General features: G+C 42.9%; 1 protein-coding gene and 1 pseudogene across 1 annotated transcript; both read right to left on the bottom strand.

Moving 5' to 3' along the window:
• Positions 1 to 9,155: 9,155 nt before the first annotated feature.
• ARL4A (ADP ribosylation factor like GTPase 4A) lies at positions 9,156 to 11,864 on the bottom strand. Its single transcript, XM_063123558.1, has one exon. It carries the CDS (start codon positions 11,596 to 11,598, stop codon positions 10,996 to 10,998), a length of 603 nt encoding a protein of 200 aa, XP_062979628.1. The 5' UTR covers positions 11,599 to 11,864; the 3' UTR covers positions 9,156 to 10,995.
• A 977-nt stretch (positions 11,865 to 12,841) lies between these two features.
• LOC134413355 (kinesin-like protein KIF22) lies at positions 12,842 to 23,139 on the bottom strand (annotated as a pseudogene).
• Between the last annotated feature and the right edge of the window lie 285 nt (positions 23,140 to 23,424).

The following is a 23,424-nucleotide window of genomic DNA, read 5'->3' as shown; positions in this document are numbered from 1 at the left end:
GAGGAATACAATGGAGGACAATGCTGGAGACTCCAGCTAGCCTGAACAGAAGCCTTGTAGCCTTGGGGTGGGGTGGGTGGGGAGGTGGAGTTTCAGGAGGGGAAAATGACTCTTTTCTTACCCACCTGCATAAGGATTTCCCCTTCTGTGCTGTATAGTGCTAGATGGCTCAGGCTTGGGTTCGCTACAGAACCTGAACATTTTATAGCTAGATGGTGGGAAATAGCACCCAAAAAAATAAGAAATGCATCATCAAAAGAGGACATTAATTTGCATAAAATTTTCATATATGTGTGCGTAGCTCTCCTTTTGGAACTAATTATTACAATTTAAATAGAAATGCAATGCATCTCACCACAGTGAAGAGGAGGAAAGTATCATAGAGGTTCTGGAACATTTCCTTCCAAACCATCCTGTATAATGCAGGGGGAGTTTTTAAAACCTAATAGCATGCATCCCTTCCCGTCCCCATCACCAACACTCAAGGATGCATACTATGACTGAGAAATCCGGTTTCGCCCTCCTCCACCACCACTTTTGTTTCCTTTTCTCTCTCGCCTTCCTCTGACACTTCAACATATTGTATGTCTTCAGAGTTCACAGGTCCTTGTCTGGTGGTTTTGACTTTTAAATTAAAAAAAAAATAGGGAGCAATTCTATGGCCCCTAGACGTTGTCTGAGGGGCCATAGAATAGGGGGGAACCCCCCTCCAAAGTCAGACACAAGGCTCCAGCCTCAAATTGGGGAGTCCCCCTCTCTTGCCCTCTCACAGAGAGCACTGAAAGAACTGCACCAGCTGGCCTCTGAGTTTGGAAGAGGGGGGAAAGGGTGAGGTCCGGTAGCAGAGGAGACCGGAGAGGCCAAGGCAGAAGCTGTCCTAAGCCTCTTCCAGCTTCCTTCCCTCCCTCTCCGAAACACCATTGCTATATGGGCAAAAAAGCTCCTCTAGTGAAAAACACAATGATCCGAGGACTGGGAGGTAAAGCTTTAGCCCAGCAGGGCATAGGATACACGGAAGCCTCAGAGTTGAGAGGCATCCATCTTGTGAGGACACAACCCATACAATTGCATCCTTAATTTATAAAATGTCTGTACCTTCGCAAACCTAGTACCCCATGCATGCAGAAACCACCACTTGAGGTGGCCTCTTTTTGGTACTGAACCACTTGAATTTGCTACTAGAGGGAATCATGTCTCTGTTTACAATCTTTTGTCCCCATAGAGTCAGACTTAGAGCCTTTGATTCAAAAGTTAGTTCTATTAAAGCCAAAGGCCTAATGTATTCAAGAAAAAATATATATGAGCCAGTAAGGGCATGACAGAGCTTACAACTATTTTAGATTCCCTCCTTCCTAGTAATGTCCCCATAGCTCAAACTAGGTAATTTAGCACATTCTAATTTTATTGTTGCTGACTTGAAAGTTGCCGTTCTTCAACAATGGATCTTCAAAGGCAGTCTCTAGTCTAGCTTGAAACTGCTGAACTAGAAGTTATCAAAAACCATAGTAAAGTAATATATTCATTAGGATAAATGTACTATTCTACTGCAGATTTGAGATTTTTAAAAAATAATAATGGAATGATACAGCTACCTCCAGTTTCCCTTGAGCATAAGAATATTACGCAAGAATCAATTAGTTCAATTTTGTTAGTTTAGGCCTGAATCAAGCCAATAGTTTCACCTCCCAACTGGGAATGAACATTACACAAGCTTCCAAGCTTCACGATCATGCATATGGCTGCATTCACATGCAATGCTAAATCATGGTTTAGCCTTACATGTGTACGCAACCATATAGTAATAGGCAAAAGCTGTTATGCTTATTCTCCACTGTTTGGAGAAACACAACCAGGGTTTAGCTACATGAGAACATACCCGATGTGTTTTATATTATGTCAGCTACCTTGGGTGTTTTCTTTTAAATGGAAAGGAGGAATATGTTTTTTCTAAATAAAACAGGACTGCCATTTTGAAAGGTCACAACGCATATCATGTATACATTTACACTTTACATACAGTTGGTTCCAAACTTTTTCATATCTAGAGTAGATCCATTAAATCACTAGAACTTAAATTAATCATGACTAACTTCAGTCCCATTGATTTCACACACTGTACTTTTACATTTCATTGTTATTTGGCCTCACTTTTCTCTCTATTACTGTACTATAAGTATATGTTACTCTTTCTCTCCCTCACACACATACACAGAGTCCTAAACATGTCTAATCAGAAGTCCCACTGGGTTCAACAGGATTTACACCCAGGTAAGTGTTGCATTAATGCATCTGATGTATGGAGTTCAACTCCATGAAAGCCAGTCCCTCATTAAGTTTACTAGCCTTTACGGTGCTTCAAGAGCCTTTGTTGTTACTGCAACAGGTGCTCAGTGTGAAGATGTTCTGATAGGGTAAGCTATGCTTCTTTGTTAGATTTATATCTCCCTCTCTGTCCCATGGGCTCAGCGCAGCTTACTGCAGCTTTTTTTGAACACAGACGCTTCTGTCCCCAACGGGCTCACAATCTAAACTCATTGAACTTCTGCCTGCCATGCAGCTGTTGCAGGCGCAAAGCCTCGGAGGCAAAGAAAAAGAAAAATAGAATCATACCTAGGTGATAAAGTGAAACTTGGCCAATGTGAATGTTACACTTCAGCAAGGTTTTGAAACTGCTGCACCAGCATATTGTGCCAGATATTGAAATACTGAAGTTCTCCCATTCTAAAAAAAGTAGCAAAACCAGGTTTTAAACCTCTAGGATTTCTACTAAGAACCATGGCTTAATTCATTTAATAAGAAATAAGCCAATTTTCGGTTATACACGTTGCAAAAAGAAACAAAACTCACCCTGTTGCTTGGTTTGTCTACATTCCAGTGAGAAATGTCAAATTAAATAATCATTTTTGACAAAAGTCCAAAAAGCAGAGAGCCTCCAGGCCAGGTTTCAGATAAGTATGTAATTCCATGGCTTTTAAAGTCATTGCGCTTCCTGAAACAGGAACAGAACAGAAATTGCTGACACCCCTAATTCCGAGCCAAATCTAATAGCACTATCCTAAGTGTAAAAGCTTCATGGCTCTTGGGTGGTGTGAAAAAGCATAACTTAACAAGAAATAAAGAAGCTGTACTGTATCACTTCAGGGTTGTTGTAAGGGTAAATAAGGGTAAATAAGGCTTGCAATGGATAACATTTCCCTACAGTATCTTCTGGATTGCCATTGCATTCTTTTTTAAGTACATTCTTGTACAGCACTTACTCCCATGTTAGAATAAACACTGGACACTGCTTTAAATATATACTAACACTACAGTATTTCACCCAAAAGCACAGTTACAAAGCCTACAACTTGTCTGCTTTTTCAATTCAGGAAGCAAAAATACTTTATTCCTGTTTGTGAATCTGTTAACAGAAGCAAGTGCGTTTACATGGATTATCTGCCCCAGTTCCTGTTCTTATTATGGGAAAGCGATCAGTTCTTCGTGAGAATCCAGCACCACGCTGAGCTCCCCTGGGGCTTCCCATGGTCCAGCTTTTCACTTTGCATTATCATCTGGTAGCAGCTACATCCTGTGCCACCGACTGCTTCATTACAAAGCAACAAAGTCAAAAGGAAGATCTATGCAACCTCAAGTCTAGCGGGAGGGCGGCGGGGGGGGGGGGGGGGGGTTGGAATCAACACTCCACTAGACCTGGACTGAAAGAGACAAAGGTACCTCTTAAAAAAAGGTTCTGGTTTCTCTTTTGCTTTTTTTACAGTCAGCATTTCGGAATAAGAATAGGCTTTAAGAATTCAGTACCACCTAGCTATTATCAGCCTCTTGAAAATGGAGTTCATTCATAATTCCCTCTTGCCTATCACTACATAGCTTATCTCACTTTCATTCCAAAAACTCACTGATGACACCTTCCTACGCTTCTCAGTAAAGGGTGGCTTACCCATTATACCACACATATGAAAGGTGTAACAGCAAATACTTCCATGTGACAGCAGCATGTCCACGCAGGACACAATGGAGGCAGATAATTAGCACATGGATCCTCTGAATTGCAACGTCACATTAACAGAAAAACTACTAGAGTTGGCATTGTTCCACCAGCAGATGCACAACAGAACAACTAGCACATCTAGCGCCAGCAACACCTACCCTAATGAAGTCATAATGACTTGTGTGATGGCTCCTGCAACATTATGCAGAACACCTTGCAGAAGCAGAATCAACACGTTGGATTTGAAGCTTGCACAAGGATAAAACCGGGGTTTCCGCAAGTGGTAGAAGCTTTGTGCTAGCAGAATGATACCACTGGATGCAACCAACATTGCCACACATTCTTCATAGCAGCTGATGTAGAATGGTTCCATGTGGCTCCCTTCCCCAATCTAGTGCTTTCCAGTTCTGTTGGGCTACAAGTCCCATGATCCCCAGCCAGTCTGCTCAATTGGTTGCTGTGGGTGATGTGAGTTGTAGTTCAAAACTGTGGAGGGCACCACGCTGGGGAATACTAGTTTAGGGGACCCGCATAATAAACATTTCAGCCTCCATCGCACAGAAATATCTAGCAGGACCATCCATCTGTGTACTTTTCCTGCTCTTATCCTTTTTTAAAAAAACATAACCCTCTCTCACGCACACAATCAGACCCACCCGCCCAACCACAAAATGAATAAATGAAAACATATGGGCTCACTAATGGGCCAGATAGCAACTGGGGTGCGGGGATGCAGATTTCTGTCTGGGAAACTGGTGCAAGGAGAACGGTTAAATCCCCTCTCCTGCAGTGCTGAAATTGCAATGCAATTCAGAGCCACCAATGGCTGCTTAAGAACAGTTAACAAGTCCCCTAACCCACAGGACTCCAACTTCTCATCTAATTTGACCCTTAAATAGACAACAGCAAGCTTGGTGCAGGCTACACTGTGCTAATTGAATGGGTGGCACAGAGCAATTCTATGCCTCATCTTGACATGGGGGGGGGGGAGGGGAGAACAATCTCTCCTGAATTTCCAGGACTACACTCAAGTGCCAGACTGGAAGATAAGGGTTAGGCTTGCTACCTTCTTGCTGCCCCTGTTCCCATGCTTTTAATAGCAGAACGACACACAACATAAGCAGGTTAAAACCTCTCCCCACCCAGCCGCGTTATCATACCAGGAAAACTATCGTGGACTTTTGCTCCTACAAGCTGGATGAGGCTGAGCCAGGCAGCCCTATCCAGAATGAAAGCAACTGCAGGAGAGGAAGGGAGGGGCACCGGACCAGCCATGAGTGCTGTCGCCACTGATAGACCATGGATGGGTGCTAGATAAAAGAAAGCAAGGCCCAGCCCGTTTACGGTAATAGCCTATCCTTTTGATGCACACCCTACTGCAGACTCATGGGGGCTCCCTGCCTTTGCATTTGCCCACGCTACATGAACAAGATATTCCTCTAAGCTGTGATTAATGAAACAGAAATAGTATTTGATAGTCAATTCTACATGAACCAAGGGCCACTGGGAGGCTGCAACCCACAGCCTCCCGAGATAAACATCACAGCAAGAGGAAGATCAACCTACCCCCCATACATCAGCCAGAAAAGAAACAGCTGAAGGGAGCTGTTTTGCCCTTCCCTGCAAGAAAAAACACCTATCAGAACTTTTGAAACTAAGAACTGGTGCCTGAGTCTTGTTTTGTTTTGCTGCCTGAGTTTAGCTTTTCCCCCCTTCTTCCTTCAATCCCTTTTCTTTTTGTGACAGGTCTTTTAGATTGTATGCCAGAGGGCAGGGATGGTCTTATTAATCTTTGTAAGCTGCTCTGGGAGCCTTTTTTGGTTGAAGAGTGGAGTAAACATGCTGCAAATAAGCAATAAATACATTTCCAAGACAAGGAGGCATTACATTTGCTAGATACACTTGTGCAATGATCAAATTAAAACAAAACATTTTTTTTTCAATGAAAAATAAAAGGGCCCAGTAGCGCAGATGTTTTCTGGAAGGTTTTGGTGTGCGTCTCTAGCACAGAACATGAGACCTGTCATAATTGAGATCTGCCAGATCCTATAAACATTTAACACCAGGTCACATCACGAGATGGTGTGAAAAATGCCAGCAGAGCATTTGAAGCAGGGCTCCCTGAGGCTGCCTACACAAAGATGCTCATCTGATCTTAGCAACAGTGGGATATTTTTAGACATCGTCCCTATTGTACACAAGCCTAAAATACTCTACCTTTCCATTGCCTCTCAGATAAACCAGCTTCGCAGGACTTCCCCTGGCTAAGCTGAATAACAGAAAAGCCATGCTTCCAACTGTTCCCTTGTAAGCTTCTGAAGTAGTGCCATCTCAAAGCTACTTTCACCTCCAGACCTTTGAGAACTCTGCCAAATAAATACACTGCATTGGATCCAGACTCAATCATACCTGCTGAAATCAGTGGGACTACTCTATGATTAAGTCTGGACCCAACCCATTGTTTTAAGTTACTGACCATGAAATCTTATGCATGTCAAGTCAGAAGTTCAATGTGGCTTGCTCCCAGAAAAGCAAATATAGAATTGCAGCCTTAATGCTACAGAAAAATACAAATTTCGTCTATTTAATATGCTTATATGCAACATTTCGGGGCAAAGCCTTTACAGGGCGGCTTACTGAAGATAATTAGCTTCTTATAAATGGCAAGAGCATTATGCTTCCAAATGATTTACAGTACAGTCCCTTTGCAATGCTTCCAGTCCAGGCCCTCAATGATCTTCTTTTTACCTACCCACCTTTCATCGACTCTGCCGTGCCTATACACCACAGCACTTCCCAGCCCTTACAGGGTTTGTAAGTGATGGAAGAACAACGGCTGAAGTTTGATAAAGAATTGGACAAACTGGGGCTCTGGCAGGCTCTCAGCTACTCCCAGATTTCTTCCAGGAAACTGAAAAACAGCTCAAAAAAAGAGGGGGTGGAGGGAGAAGAGGCAAAAGAATTATGGACTGATCATATGATACCACTTCAGCTGGAGTTGTATCAAGTGTTGCACCACTGCAGCTAAAGAACAGCAGCCTGTGTTACACAAGTCTACACCACTGAAACTATGCAAGAGATCCAGGATAGTCCAAAAGGCTCATTAAATCCTGCCCATTCAGGCTACCTTTGAATTCCACTTTTGCCATCGCCTGCCCAAACAACCTCCCCATCCCACCTACCCCTGAAACTGCAACATTTCTACCCTGAACAAAACTTGCATATAAGCTATCTGGAAGCTTATCCCATCTGACATGTTTTGGTGTTTATAAAGTCTACGTATCTTTAGCTTATCAAGCATGACAGCACTTCTTTCAAAATATTAAGATAGGAAAAGAGGTCAGGCACCATTTCATTGAATCACTGCAACACAAGCTTCAGATTTCCGTACAGAAGAGCTGTAGACAACTCTCTTCATTCTCCTCTCCCTGTGGTTTGTGCCACAGAATTAGTAAAATGCATTTAGATTATGAGGTTTTCTAATGTCTGGATACTATATAATACTGCTTCAGAATCGGTCTAGAAATATAGTAGTACATAAATGTAAATAAACATAGTGGTATATAAATGTAAATAAATATAGACTACGTATATAGTAAATGTCAGCCAACTTCATTGACATTTCAATATATAGTTAACTTATAGCTAGTGAGACACAAAAATATACAGTTTCACTATTTCCTACATTTCTGTCAGAAGACATTGATCATCCAATTCATTATATGGTTTCTAATGTCAACATGAGAGCTTCATTAGATTAGTTTCCTACAAATTTCAATTAAAATGTATGAGTATAGCAGAATTTCAGTAGGCAAATTAGTTATGTCTGGCTGCTACTGTGACTTCTACTTACCAATGAAAAGAACCATTTCTGTTTCCTCCCTCCCCATTAAAACTGTGCCTCAAATGTAGTTACTAAAATCCACGAGAACTATACAGGAACCATCTCTGACCTACAGAATGAATTTTCAATCTACATAAAAATCGTGCCAGGGGAAGATGATTAAAAAACAAAACAAAAACAGTGAAATATTTCCCCTACCAAGTATTTCTTTCAACATGTTCCTCTTCCTTTGCCTGACCATTTTACTGGAAGATTCCTCCTTATCTCAGAGTGGCTTTACTAGAAAATAACTATCTTCTGCCCTCTGCACGCATATCCCACTCAACAGTAAAGTGAGGTTAAACCAGTAGATCCTGCATGTGAGGGGTGCAGCAAAAAAAAGTTCGAAGAGAGATCACCTCCTTCCCTCCCCAGCAAAAAGATGGGGCGGGGGGGGGGGAAATCAACAGTTCCTCTGCCAGCAGTAGAATATATAGTTCTTCCTTTTGCTGCAGGGAGCGGGGGTGGGGGGCACAGAGGGACTATCAAACACTTTCCTGTAGTCTGACCACTGTAGTTTTAAGAAGACACACCTTTATTAAAACACTGAAAAGGGATACTCAGCAAACAGCTGGCTCCATCTAGATCAGCTGAATTGACTATTCAGTCTCCAAACAGCACAGCAAAATTCCATTGCTTTAATAAGGTATCAACCTTTACTACGCAGAAATACTAGAATGCTGAAAGATGTTTAAGAGTACATGAGATTAAGCAAAAGTAGCACAATCCTGACTCTCAGAATTAAACCACTGAAATCCGCAGGACCAAAGCAGAGGTATTTGGGGCAACTTTCATCCCTCATATACACAGCCATTATACTACGTAATACTAGAGATGCATCAGAGAACGTTATACCACCTGTGGTAACATAATAGCCTCAACTAAATGCCACTAGTGTTTTCTTCTCTAACATTAAGCTGCTGTGAAAATCCACAATTTATACTTGTGGAAGTGTACCTTAAAGCTGTGAACCTAGGAGCACTGGAATCCTTATTTAATCTTCTGAAAACATACATACTACCAAGGAAGGAAGGGGTCAACAGTGTTAGCCCCTTACCCTTTGTTTTCATTTGCTTACATAGGGCCCAGACTTCAGTAAGTTATGAAGGTTGCTGGACTCTGACAAGCAAGTTATAACAGCTCGTTACACCAATCAAACTAATCCATAACTCCACAAGAGCTATTTTATACTACAGATTATCAGGCCCCGTAATCACAAAAGGTAATACAAAAGTAACTGCATCGATAAGCGCATTTTCTGTTGTAAATATAGAGCACATAATGCAAATTGCCATTAAATCTTTAATGATACCTGTGATTTTTAAACATTGTCACATTTTACAAATCTCACATGAATAAAGGGTTGGTTTCATGCAGACAGTTCTGATAAAAAGCAAGATCTGCACAGCAAAATGTTGTCAACTTCTGTCGCCGATGACTCATTTGGAGTTGAGTTTATTGAGGTTGAAGAAGTTATCCACCTTTCTATAAATATAGACATTAAGTGACTTTTGGTGTCACTAGTGCAGGTACATATAACCAATGTACAAAAGCTCCATTGGAAGCTACTTCAATTCTTTCAAAAAGGACCAGGATTTCATTAATATTTTTTTAAAAAGCTGTCACTTTCAGTATTGGAAAACACTAAAGTGCATTTTTGGTTACCTTCTAAGCAGTTTCCGGCTATAAAATTTGATTTTATACAAGTTACATTTCCTGACATTCAGAACTGTAGTTATCCCTCCCTATTTGTGGCTAGTAGGTAAGAGGACACACTAACTTTGTTGGTCACGCCAAGGGGAGGACAAGACTTGTTCCTTTTAAGCTGTTCTCTCTCATTTTGCAACAGAATTATTATAATGTTTCACAGCACCAGTAGAGTAATACAGGCTTCAATTTAGCCCTTTAACCTGCTACCCAAATTGCCCAACTTTTTTTTAAAAAAAAAATGTACCAGTAAGAAAAACCATCTCTTTCTATCATGCAGTCCCATCCACTTATTTAACACTGTTTTCATGACTGTAAACAAGGAAAGCTTAAAGTATAATTACAGCAGACACAGGTCATCTTTAAACTCTTGTTTTTCCACAGTGTCAAAAATTTCAAGTGTAAAAAATTTTAATACATTCTTAAGAGTACTGCAAGATTAATTTTTAAAAAAGACCTGGCAGTACATTTTAACAGCACTGGGCACATGGGACATATAGTTCTGCTGATTCTAGCTTGATTTACACTTAATCATGATCAAATTTTATTGCCATCAATTTCATTTAAAGGTAATATTGCACTATAAGAATTCTGAAACCCAAGTCCCTTATGGTAGTAGTTTGCATTTGTCTAATTATTCAGGGTTTTCTTGGACAGCAAACTTTGTAGAACATGTCTCCCTAGGACAAACAAGTATGGTCCAAACCTGATTAGCACTGTTTAACGATGCACAGCTATTTCTAAAGAACCCCTACACACCAAGGCATGCTACATTATCAGGAAATGCATCCATGCTCTTACATATTCCATACCTTTTCCTTTTTCAAGCTTCAGATAAAATGAATAATCTGAGCTCCAAGATTTTAAGAGAATCAGTTTAAAAGCATACCCATACAACCAACCTTTCATTTTAAAACCCTCCACATTCACGGCCTCCTTAAATAATGGTTTACTAGCTCCATATATGTTAAAGGGTACTATTTTAAAGCTGTATATCTTCATCTAAACACTCCACTTATACAAGCAGTTGAAAAACACTGAATGCCTTAAACGCAATTTTCTTGCAAAGGCACTCTCAAACATAACTACACCATCAAGCAGAACACTCTTCATTGTTTTATTTGGCTATTTAGATATCCAGGTCACATTTACCCACCCATCTGTTTCCTGATCATTTTGTACTATGTAACAAGAGAGCTGTTTTTCTTTTCTTTTTAAAAAGTAATAGTGCCCCCCTCTGCTCTCACCAAAACAAAAACTTCTGGGGAAACCATGTAAAGGGTATGTGTCTGCAAAGCATCCCACCAAGTTGAGTGTTTATTAGTTAGGCTGTACAAAATCCAAACAGGCAGACCAGGCGCTGGAAACTGTTTAAGTCAAATACCAAGAAGGAATTACCCTTCATGGTCACAGCAGCTCATCTCTTCTTTTTTTGCTGCCTTAGCATTTTCCTTCGCTTAATTATCATATCGTGCAGTTTCTCGAGTCCCTCTTTGAGACCATCTCCTATGATGGCACAGGTGGGCTGCAGGTGCCAGGGCGTGGAAGAGCTCAGCTCGCCGGTGGCCAACATCTTTTCCATCTCTGAGAGCGACAGCGAGTGTCTCAAGTCCTGCTTGTTAGCCACGATGAGCACAGGCACCCCTTGGTTCTCCGAGATCCGTGTGATTTTGTGCAGTTCTGTTTTGGCTTCTTCCATCCTTTCCACGTCCACGGAATCCACCACGAAGACGATGCCGTCCGTGCAGCGGGTGTAAGACTTCCAGAGGGGCCGCAGCTTCTCCTGGCCGCCGACGTCCCAGAAGTGGAAAGTGACCGTCTTGTTGTTGCCCAGCGTCACCTTGATCTTCTCCGTGTTGAAACCTTTGGTGGGGACGGTGTTGACGAACTCGTTGAACTGCAGCCGGTAGAGGACGGTGGTCTTTCCGGCGCAATCCAGCCCCAGGATCACGATGTGGAAGCACTGGAAGGCAGGCAGGCTCGACAGGATCGGCGTCTGCTCCGACAACCCATTCCCCATCGCAGGGGAGGGGCCCAAGGCGAGCAGCGGCACCAGTCGCCCGCCGCCGCCGCCACCGGTCTCAGGCTCTTAGTCACGGTCCTTTCCTGACAACGACACAAGCGTGGAGTCAGACCCAGAGGACGATCGCGGGGCGGGAAGGAAGCAGGACGTGGGCGCCGGGGAAACCCTGCGGAGAGCTGCCCACCAGTCCCTTCGCGAAGCCTCTCCTCCTCGCCTTCCCCCCCAAGCAGCTCCCGCGAGGCTCCCTCCACCGCCGCAGCAAAGGCGCGCCAGAGCCTATGGCCGGGCCGCGCCTCCTCCTGAGTCACCTAACCCCGAGCTCCTCCCGCCCCTTTTCACACAGCCCGCCCCTCATTGGCCGGAGAGGGCTGCGGTGGGCGGGGCAGCGAGAACCGGGTCACGGGCCCCCTCCTTCCCCATTGGCTCGGCAATTGCCGCTCGACCCGGTCGCTCCCACCGATTTCTTCCCCATTGGTCGCTGCGAAGCTGCGGGAAGGCGGGAGGAAGCGAATGTGGCCTCCTCGCGGCCGTCCTCATTCTGCCCCCACCCACCCTCTTCGTAGCAGTTGGAAACAGAACGTGCTCCAACGTCCGGTCCCTTTAAACGTTCAAGGTAATGGGAGTCGCCTCCTTTCGTTTTCTCCCAATCCCATCTTCGGAGACAGGAAGAGAAATGTAATAAGCGCTCAGCTCTATCCTCCTTCACCGCACCGCCCTTTCCCCCCTCAGTCCCAGCCCCTTTTCGGACAGGGAACCCCACCCCGAGCACGGCACACACACCCCGGATTTCAGGGCAACGCCAATAGCGCGCCGGCTCTTATTTCTACCATTCCTCTCACCTGTAGCCGTGCTGAGGTCCGTCTCTAGAAGCGTCACGCGGAGCAGCCGTCGTTTTTTCCCGTCACGAACGAGGGGAAGGGGAAGTCCAAGCGCTCGCACGATTTCAATCACCACCACACACGCAAAAAAGGTGGAGGAACGAAAAAAAGTGAGGGAAGGCGGCTGCTCTGGCTGTAACACGAGCCCGCCGGTCTTTCGCTTTGACCCTTCAGACGGGTGGAACGCCATAGTCACAACCGAAGAGCTTCTCCATTGGCCCCGCGCGCACCCGTCTCCTAGCAACCCCATTCAAATAGCAGCCGGCATAAAGCCAAACCGTCAAGCGAATCGGCGTCCCGCCCCCGATGACGCGTCCTCTCCGAGTAGCCACGCCTCCACTGAGCAGTTCCATGCGCTCTCGCTAGCCTGTTAGCTCATGTGCCGAGTCACGTGAGCTGTCAGCTTCTTGGCCGCGTGTCCAACCGTCCCAACCCGGCGCCGTGATCACGCCCACTCCCGCGTCCCTAACCGTTGCCCGCCCTAAGCCCCGCCTCTTGTCCTGGCGGCGCCTTTCAGTCAGGATTTTACCTGTTGCGTCAGAGGTTTTTCCCGCGTTTATTCCCTGAAGCCCTTCTGGGCGTGATGGTTGCCGCCTTTCCCGCGCAAGAGCTGCTCGTTGAAGAAAGGGAACTGGTAGTGCAACCCTCGACATGTCTACTCTGAAGTAAGCCCCACTGAATCCCGTAAGACTTGCTCCCAGGTAAATATGTATAGGATTGCAGCCTAAAGATGTATTCTTGTGTATTGTTTCTGTATTTTAAGATATTCTGGAAGCAGTGGAATATAAATATTTCAAATAGGTTAGCACGTCAGGGAATATACTTGTTGACTTTCTGCCTATTTTTATTATTATTGTTGAAGGCTCGGGAGTCTGCTTAGAAATTGGCAGTCCTAACCCTGGGAAATCCCTCCACATCTCTTCACAGGAGCAGATCACACTGAAGAATTGTGGCTGCTGAATAAAATGTTTTGAAGAGAAGAAGATCCTACTTAATTTGAATTGTCTTTGTACGCCCACACGCTGCTTCCAATATTTTTTCTTCTACAGCTAGGGTTTATTCCTCATAGAATTGCCCAAAGTGGTTGGAAGCAACCAAAAAGGCCCACAGTATCTTAAAACAAAGAAATAATACAGCACAACGGAAATTGGAAGGGGTTTATATCATGGTGAAAGTTTACTTACATTTGTCTTGATTAATACTGCAATCCTATTCTTAAACCATATGGGTGAAGTTAAGGCTACTCCTAAATCCCCCTGCCCGAGCAGAACCCAGAGGTATATTGGCATAAGAAATTTATGTTGTCACAGTGCCCCTATTGCCATTAGAAATACTGCCAGACTATCGCTGAAATCAGAGGCATGGCATAGGGATGGGGAGATCTTAGTCCATAACCTATGCTCATTCAGTCTCACATCCAGTAATGTTACATCTCTAAAAGAGATGTGGTAAAAAAGAAAAACATTCCCATTGAAGTAAAGGAAAAGTCTAAACTGCCCACACCCCATGGTCAGAATACAGCAGTTGGATCCAATGCTGACTTCCCCCCCTGCACCCCCCTTTATATTCCCCAAATCTGCTTTGGGATGTTGGAGGACCTTTGGAGTAGATTTGGGGGTATGGGGTGAGCGGCTATAGGGGGAGGTGAGCAAGGAGGAATGCCATTGTATAAGAGCTCACAAAGCATTGGATTTAACCCAGGGACTGTGGATTGCAACTAACTGCAGCCAATCAATGCATACTACCAAGTAAGCTTTCCACCTGTGCCTTTAAAAAAAAAAATTGAAGAAATAGTTCCTTATTTAATGTTACTGAATATTACTACAAATTAAGGAACGAGCACCAGAACATACCACCAAACACAAGAACATAGGAGGAGCCCTACTGGATCAGATCAAGGGTCCATCTAGTCCAGTACTCTGTTCACACAGTGACCAACTAGCTGTTGACTGAAGACACAAGGGCTGCCTATATGGTGCTAGGTTTTAGCTTTTGCTAAAACCCTGTGTTTTCTCTGCTATGGGGTGGCAACAGTTAATCCTGACAGGGAGGGCATGGGATTTCTGGCGGCCATGTGGCTCAGCGGCCTGCCCTCTGTCTGGGTGGACGGTAACCAATCGGGTTGCCTTTCACCCAGGAACACCGTGGCACTGACACGAGTGAGGTTAGAAGACAGAAGAACTATGTTCACCTCGATCCAGCCTAAAAAATCAGGGTAAGTCCCTGATGTTTTAAATGCGGAGCTTTGCAGGAAGGCCTCGCAGTGGCTTTGAGGTGGCTGCTGCATCGTACAACTGACACAGCATCACCGCTCACCCACTGTGGGGCTTTCAGAGCGTATAGACTGTCCCCAAGGGTTCTCATCCAGGAATTTGTCCAACCCCCTTTTTGAGCCATCCAAATTGATAGCCATCACGTCTTGTGGTAGCAACTTCCATAGTTTGACTATGTGCTGTGTGAAAAAGTACTTCCTTTTCTCTGTCCTGAATCTCCCACCAATCAACTTCATGGGAGAAAAATGTCCCTCTATCCACATTCTGCAAGCCATGCATAATTTTGTACACCTCTATCATGTCTCCCCTTAGCCTCCTATTTTCCATACTAAACTATCCCAGTTGTTGCAACCTCAGACAGGCTCAACAACCCTCCTTTATGCGACAGGTTTTAGCAGTAACTGCCCCTCCCAAACATGCACTCACATACACAGGGCAAAAATTATGCATTGTTCAGAAAGGGGGCACAGTTGGCCACAAAATCCAAGCACAGCTAACCTCATAATTATGTGCTAGTGAAATCAATTGGGAGCAAATCCTATTTGAACCTTTACTATTGTTTCTGTTAATCTGTTATCTGAAGGAACGCCTCCTCCCATATGTACCTGCCCGGACCCTAAGGTCATCTTCAGGGGTCCTTCTCCGTGAGCCCCTGCCAAAGGAATTTTTGTGATAAAAAACAGCAGCAATGCAAAATTACAAATTTAAAACCATGTTATTTAAAATTTATAGATTGTTAAAATGTTGGGAGAATAAAAAGGTCTTCACCTGGTGTCTAAAAGCATATAATGTATATAAACGTAATAAATAAATAAGCAGCAAAACATCACAACATCAACCAAGATTTCATATTTTATTGGCAAGCCCAGCTGGATACCAGATCCAATGAAATTTCTCCGATTGCATCATTGTGCCATGAAATTATAATCAAAGTAAGCCAGACTTTTCTTTAATTTTACAGAAGTACTGCTGTCTAGGACAACAAAGAAAGCCTTGCATGCCTATACACATACACCTAGTTATAAGTTAGTTCAAATAAGTGTGTTGTAATTTTATCTGTTTTTATCTGGTTGAGCTTTTATATTGTATTTTATATTATGGTTTTATACTGTTGTTTTATACTTTGAACATTTTTAATTTTTGTGAACCTCCCAGAGAGCTCCGGCTATTGGGCGGTATAGAAATGTAATAAATAAATAAATAAAATCCAGAGACACAAGAAGTAGTCTTGATTGTGGTTTATTACAGGGTACTTATAGAACTGTTGCCACTGTTATTATGGACATTATTAATGGCTATTTCTGCTAGGGACTGTCTTGTCATTATAAATTCAGTGCTTGTTCCTGAGACTGGGCGTCTCCAAGATTATAGCAAAAAAATAGGGAGAGGAAAGCACAAACAAAATAAGGAGTGGAGGATGGAAAGATCTGATTAGAGCAACACAACAAGCTGGAGACTTTTCCTGCCTGAAAACTATTAGTGTTTTCTATCCACTGAGAAACCTTAGACTTGATACTGCTGCCTCTGTAGTTTATGGAAAAAATCCAAATGACTTCAGAGACCAGGCTGAAAATGCTGACTTGATAGAAAGCAAATTATTCTACCAAGTTCCTATTATTTTCCTAGGTTGCAAAACAGAATCCTTAGATAAAATTACAACACACTTATTTGAACTAACTTATAACTAGGTGTATGTGTATAGGCATGCAAGGCTTTCTTTGTTGTCCTAGACAGCAGTACTTCTGTTAAATTAAAGAAAAAGTCTGGCTTACTTTGATTATAATTTCATGGCACAATGATGCAATCGGAGAAATTTCATTGGATCTGGTATCCAGCTGGGCTTGCCAATAAAATATGAAATCTTGGTTGATGTTGTGATGTTTTGCTGCTTATTTATTTATTACGTTTATATACCGCCCCACAGCTGAAGTTCTCTGGGCAGTTTCTCATTTTTCAGTCCAACATGCTTTCCTTTTCTTCCTTCTCAGGGACGATGTTTGCAATGATCAAGCTGTGAGCACTACCGCCCAGAGAATCCTGCAGAAGACAGGTCAGTTTGCTGTCTCTGTAGGGCACCCGAAACAGGCCCTGGTTGAGGGCGTCGACCACCTTGCGGAGCACAAATCATCATGTGTTGATGGCCCCACTCTCCTTCAGCTGCAGGCCTTTATTGCCCATCTGCCGGTTGCCGTCCGAGCCAGCTAAGTCGATGAGACAAAGCTTGGCAGCCCAGCGGGCGTGTGGCGGCCAGCCCTGGGTCTGGCTCACCCGGATCAGCAGGACGGCGTTGCTACGGCTGGAGCGCTGATTCAGCTGTGTCCGATTGGAGCTGGCGGGCAGGAACTGGCTTTCAAAGTCCGTGAAGCTTGTGATTTCTTTTTGTGTCAAGCCCGGCACAAGGATGTAGTGGTTGCGATCCTCTTGGATTGGCAGGTCTTGGAGGAAGGGCTGGAGGAGGTCCAGAACCTTCTCTTGGTAGATTTCCAGGTAAGACATGGAGACCGAGTATTTCCACTCTTCCCCCGGAAGCATCCCTGGTCATTTGCAAGACGTCCCGGATGGCTCACAGTATCACCCCTGGGTGCTCCAGACTTCCCAACATGGTGTGTGTCTTGCCTGCTCCAGTTGGCCCATTCTGCCCCTCTAGCAGATGGCGCAAGACAGGCTGAACCGACCCCATGTAGATATAATTTTGCGTGGCTGCCTCGGTATAAAACGCATCAAACTGGTACTTCATCGTTTCCATCTCGTTTCTCCAGTTGAGGATCTCCAGGGAATGGGAGTCCACACCTCGTACGCACAGAGCATGCTGGCCCTATCCAGTTCCCACAACAGGGCACAATCGCACGCACACATGCACCCGGGCTGGCGCACTAATGGGGGTTTGCTAGAACTCAATCTGGTTTAAGCGCTACTGACTAGTCAACAACAACAACAACAGTTTATTGCAGTCAATAGACCATTCCAGCAAATAAAATTTTACATACAGGCAAACTGAACATACCATTAAAAAGTCAGTCGATCATAGAAGATCTAAATGAAATGGCCAAGTTCAAAAACTTGGCCACTTGCTCAGTGATTGGTTTGTCTATATTACAAAGTAAAAGAGACGTTAGGAATTCAGTTGAGTGACCAGGATAAGATTGTAAAATAGGGTTCGGAAGCTTCCAGTGTTTCTGACTTCCAAGTAAAATGGCTTTGGAAGGCCAGGATCCCTTGCAGCCCAATGACTACTGCAGCAGCGGTTCCGAAGGGCTCCGGTCTCAGCCCCGCATTGCTCTCACCCTTGTTGGTTCTTTATGGCAGTACAGTATTTGTACTGTTTTAATAATGGTTGCGGTTTAGATGTATTTGCTGTGTGTACTGCTGGAACAAGGGTGTTAAATTGTTAATTCCAGTGGAAGAGGAAGTGAGCCACCAGGATCTGAGAGTGAATGTTGATTGGCTGGTAGTTCAAAGGTTAGGATTGGTGGTTAGCAGGGAGTGGGAGTAGTTAACAGAGGAGCAGTTAGTGCGAAGTGAGAGGAGAGGGGTTTTAGGTCTGTCAGAGAGAGGGTCTAGATTTAGTGTAGGAACAACACGTTTTATTATTTTGGGGAGCAGAGTGAAGGAGGAGAGATAGTGTAGTCTGGAGGGTAGAGTAGGCAGGGTTGTATATGGAACTGTACTAAAACAAATAAGCTTGAATCTGATAAAACCATTATGCTCTTTAACTGCATAACCTTACTTGTTAATAAACATTCTTTTTGTTTCACACTGGAGTGTTTTGTGAGGTACCTGAGGTAGGGTACAGAAGGTATGAGTATAGAGTGCTGGGCTTCTGTGAGGCCAGACAAGGGTGGCGAGTCACAGAGACAGTGAGTAGCACTCTGATGCCCATTCCATTGCTGGGATCCTTTGATTTATACGGAAGAATAAAGGAAGACCAGAGGGAACAAGTCTGAATGTTGAATATGTTCATGTGGTTAGCTGTCTAACTTAGCCATAGGACAGACAGAAAGATATTACACCATACTTTTTAAAAGTCCATCCCCTCCAGGTGAATAGCTCTGATATTATTTCTGATCCCTTCCGCGAAGTCCACATTAGGGCATTTTTACAAGTGACACTAATTCCTTTTTTTTTTTAACCTCTGGAATGCATGTCTTGTGAACAATACTAACATTAGAAAGCAAATCCCATTTTAAAAATGAAATATATATTCTAGTCAATGTACACTTTGCATTTAAACTGCAGAGATAGGAAATGCAAAACACAAAAAATACTTTACTTTTGGAGATGCCACCTAGATCAGCCTTCCCCAACCTGGTACCCTGCAATGGTTTGGGTCCAGGTTACCTGCGGGATCGCCTTCTCCCATATAGTCCACCCCACACACTCAGGTCCTCTGGGGTGAACTTACTTCAGTCAGCTAAAACTAGGCTGACATCAGTTTCCCATTGGACCTTTTCTTCTGTCGCCCCCAGATTGTGGAATGGCCTGCCGGAGGAGATTCGTAAAATTAACTCCATGTGTGATTTTAAGGCAGTTTTAAAGACTAGCCTTTTCCGGCAGGCCTATCCAGATTAATGTTAAATCATGAAAGATGTATTGATTTCTGTTCTAATGTTGTTCCCCGCCTCGATCCAAAGGGAGAGGCGGGTAAGAAATAAATAAAATTATTATTATTATTATTATTATTATTATTATTATTATTATTATTATTATCCATCAATCCCAGCCAGTATAGTCAATGGCTGGCTGGGCACATTAGGAGTTGTAGGGAGTCATCAGATGAATGTTTTATCGTATGCTTATTACTGCCCACTTACAGATGTCTGTGCATTTTTTAGACGACGTCCACCTCCCGCGTGCTTCCCACTCCTGCTCGTTTTTCTGTCACAAAATAGACCCCTTTTAATTCAACTTTTCTTTTAAAACAATGTGCCGTGATCTGCTGTGTGCAGGAAAAGCAGTGCAATAAAAACAGCCCCTGGACGGGCCACATGTTCTTTGTTTACTTTCTCTTTCCTCTCTGGGAAGAAAAAGGAAGTAATAAAGGACAAAAGTGGGGTTGGAGAAGCAACAGTAAGGAAATACAATTTCCTCCCATATGATGACACTCATAGTCAAACAAATCTGGAGAGTACCAGGTGGGGGAAGGCTGGTTTAGTGTCTATGGCTGTGTGGATGCCCTCACACAGCTGTCTTAAGAGAAATTATCCTCCCCATCTGACTCTTGTCAGAGCCAAAGCAAGGTATTTTACTGCCTGAGTCAAAGGACTGGATTTCCCAATGTGCCATGTACAGAAAAGGATAGGTGTGGCAGTTGAATCTCACCTCTATACTGGTGATGGTACAGCACCATTCACTGCACCTAGTTTAGGAAGATTAGGGCACAATCCTATGCATATGTAGACTAAAAACTCTGACAGATCCCAACATCCCCCAACCAGCATGGCTGACTTGGGAACACTGGGAGTTATAGGACTTCTTTCAGTCTAAACGTGCATAGGATTGCACCCTTAGGAGTCTTAGGGCAGGTCACACAGCACACATATCTCAGTCCTCCAATACCTTTAAGTCCAAGTGAATGCCACTAACATTTCCATTCTACCAGTCCTTAACTGCTAATTGTATTTATCAACTTGATTAATGGTTATGATGTCTACATGATAGACACGTGCTTAATATACAATTTATAATGATAGTGGCTTTTCACATTTTGTCATAATACTGTAATTACAGCTGACAATATTGAATCCAGATACACTTAACATTATAAACTTTCCAATAAAAATGATTAATATTTTGCAAATATAAGTTTCATTTAATGTGATATACTACAGCAAAGGAATACTTAGCATTAGTTTAGAAAAGTGTAGATACTTTCCCAAGGAGACCGAAGGAACACATTAATATACACGCAGGGTGCTTCTAGATAGAGGGTTCCTAGCATTACAGTTCAAAATAATTTGTACAGCTATTCCATCTTTTCTTCCTTAATGAATTTTTTTGTGGAAGGAAAAGATGGAAGAAGCAGTGAGAAAACAGAGTTGCAACTTGGAGATGATGATGTCTGGACCCCCAGTAAAATTCGATAAATGAGGCAGGATGTTTGCGTGATAAAAACCCCATCTGTAAGCAGCCACAGAGTACAGATGATATTACCAGGAAGACTGTTTTTTATTAAGGAATGCAAACATTTTAGCTGCTGTGTTGCTGTCAGTATCTGTAAACTAAGACAATAACTTGTTTACTGATGCGGGGGGCGGGAATATAGCAATACATTTGTCTTTTACTGATTGCATTATATAAGGAAATTGCTAATCAGGTCTTTCATTCTTGTGTTAGAGCAAATAATAATAGGTTTTGTTGTTTTGTGTAAGGTGACCTCTAACTTACAAGCTGTGCAAATCTGTTATGAGGAAATGGGATGCAGATGCACAAATCTGTTTGTTCTGCGTATCTGGAGACAAGCTTTGAAAAGCAATAGATCTAAGGTTTGAAAGGGTCTGTCTGCACTTTAGAAATCTCTCTGCTCATGAGGTATGATGGCCGGAGTTGTAAGAGTTGTATGTATGTTTTTACTACAGTGTATTCAATGTTTTAATCTGATGTGGTGTTTCAATCAACCGGCCTGTAATGGGATGGAAGCGGGGAGGGAGTCAAAGGCAGTTGGACATGTAGTTGCCACTTCACTCCCATGAGTACAATCCACAGGTCGTAAAAAATGGCATGTGTTAAGAAGGAAGAAAAGCTTGATGCAGAGTTCTTGAATTTTAGTACAGTGGCCCTGTTCAGCAGATACCTTAAACCATGGCTTTAACCAAGGTGAATAAGGCTTTTGCCTTATTCGCCGTGGTTTAAAGTGTCTTCTGAACAGGATCAATGAAGAATCCGTGTCAGGAGCAAGGCAGTGCTTACAACAGCCTTCCTCAACCTGGTGCCCTCCAGAAGTTTTGGACAAAGAATGCTGAGTGGGGAAAAGTGGGGGATGCACAAAAGATGGGCAGAGGGAATTTCTGCAGGCGGAGCCCTTCCTCTTGCGAAAGGTAGATCCTGGATTCAGCCCATAGTTATTAGTATGGGATGCAAAAGACCCTATGACCCTGTTCAAACAACACACTAAGCCACGGTGGTTAAGTATTTTCAGCTAAACATTGGTCCTGTTTGGAAGACACCTTAAACCACGGCTTTAACCAAGGTGAATAAGGCAAAAAGCCTTATTCACCGTTGTTAAGCCATAGTTTAAGATGTCTTCTGAACAGGGCCATTATGGTTTAGCGTGTCATGTGAATCATTCCTAACCATGGCGGCTACATAACCATGGTTTAAACACAGTAACCGTTTTGCTGCAAAAAGGTTGGTGTGTCGGCTGAATAGGCCCTATATTAATTTCCAAGTAAAATTCAGTGATCAACTTTTCTTTAAGCCCACGTAACCTGTCAAAACTTCTTGTAGCTACAGAAATATTTGATCACAATGCAGTCTGATGCATATCTACCCAGATATAAGGATTTATTCTCAAGTAAGTGTGAATGGAATTTCAGGCTTCAGTCCTAATTTTGAATTAGGTAACTTCTGAGGAAATATTATTCTATTTACTGAAAGTATTTTTAACCTTCCCTTCATCCTAGGATATGAAGGTGGTATAAAAGGGGCATAAAATATGCCAGAATATGATAGTAAGACATCACAAGAAGACAAAACTAAAAACATTAATATAACAGAGAAACAAGCTAGCATACTTTAAAATGGCTGGTCAAAGAAATATGTTTTAACCTGGTTCCACAATTATTTGTATGTATACAAATAGCTACCATCCCTAACCATCCCTAACCATTGCCACTGCTAGCTGGGGCCAATGGGAGTCTTAACATATGACATCAGACCTGAGCTTATGGGCATATTAAATGTATGATGGACAATAAAATCCCTTTCATGGTTCAAATACATGAAAGGGGTTTTATTGTCCAAGTGTGGGCATATATTCTGGGGGCCAGAAATAAATAATGAGGGTTTTGACTTGAGAGACTTAATTGCATTCAAAATCATAGTCGCATCAGGAAATAAAACATGGTGTCTAGAATATATAAAATCTTGCTGGATTTATATTGAGAAACAGAAACAAAGCTATATGAATAGTTGGAAAAAGGCAGGTAAATTTTAAATATAAGATTATATATGGAAACATGGTGTAATATTGAACTATGTTATTGCGTTAGTGCAAATGTCATTGTGCTTTCAGAAACTAGGTTCTGAGCTATGCGCAAGAGTAGAATCCTACTAAAGTTATGTTTGTGCAAGCATGGTTGCACAAGCGACTGCATTACCCTGGTGCAATCTGTTGCGCATAACTCTTGTGCAACCTGTTGTACTGCCAGTTGCACATTCATGCAACCCATGGTGCAATGGCTGAGCAACCCATTCATTACAATATGGTACATTTTAACAAAATTTTAAGTAATAACAAACAGTTATAAGCCAATGTGTTAGAAGTGGCATAACTAGGGAAGTATTTCCATAGTATCTGGTAGCAAAGTTATTGTGGTAAAAGGTTAGAGGCAGTTGACAAAATCATTGAGATTAGATGGTAGATCTATATATAGTTTTGTATTCCTATATTAAAGTTGTACTAATTAGTTACCATGCTAGAAAGAGATAATGTGACATAAAGTGTTGGACTAGTC

Source organism: Elgaria multicarinata, chromosome 1 (assembly GCF_023053635.1).
Source record: "Elgaria multicarinata webbii isolate HBS135686 ecotype San Diego chromosome 1, rElgMul1.1.pri, whole genome shotgun sequence".
NCBI classification, from domain to species: Eukaryota; Metazoa; Chordata; class Lepidosauria; order Squamata; family Anguidae; genus Elgaria; species Elgaria multicarinata.
This window is presented reverse-complemented; position numbering and strand designations above follow the sequence as displayed.

What these genes read in the sequence shown, in the direction of transcription:
- ARL4A (XM_063123558.1), bottom strand. Translation starts at nt 11,598, where the DNA reads ATGGGGAATGGGTTGTCGGAGCAGACGCCGATCCTGTCGAGCCTGCCT.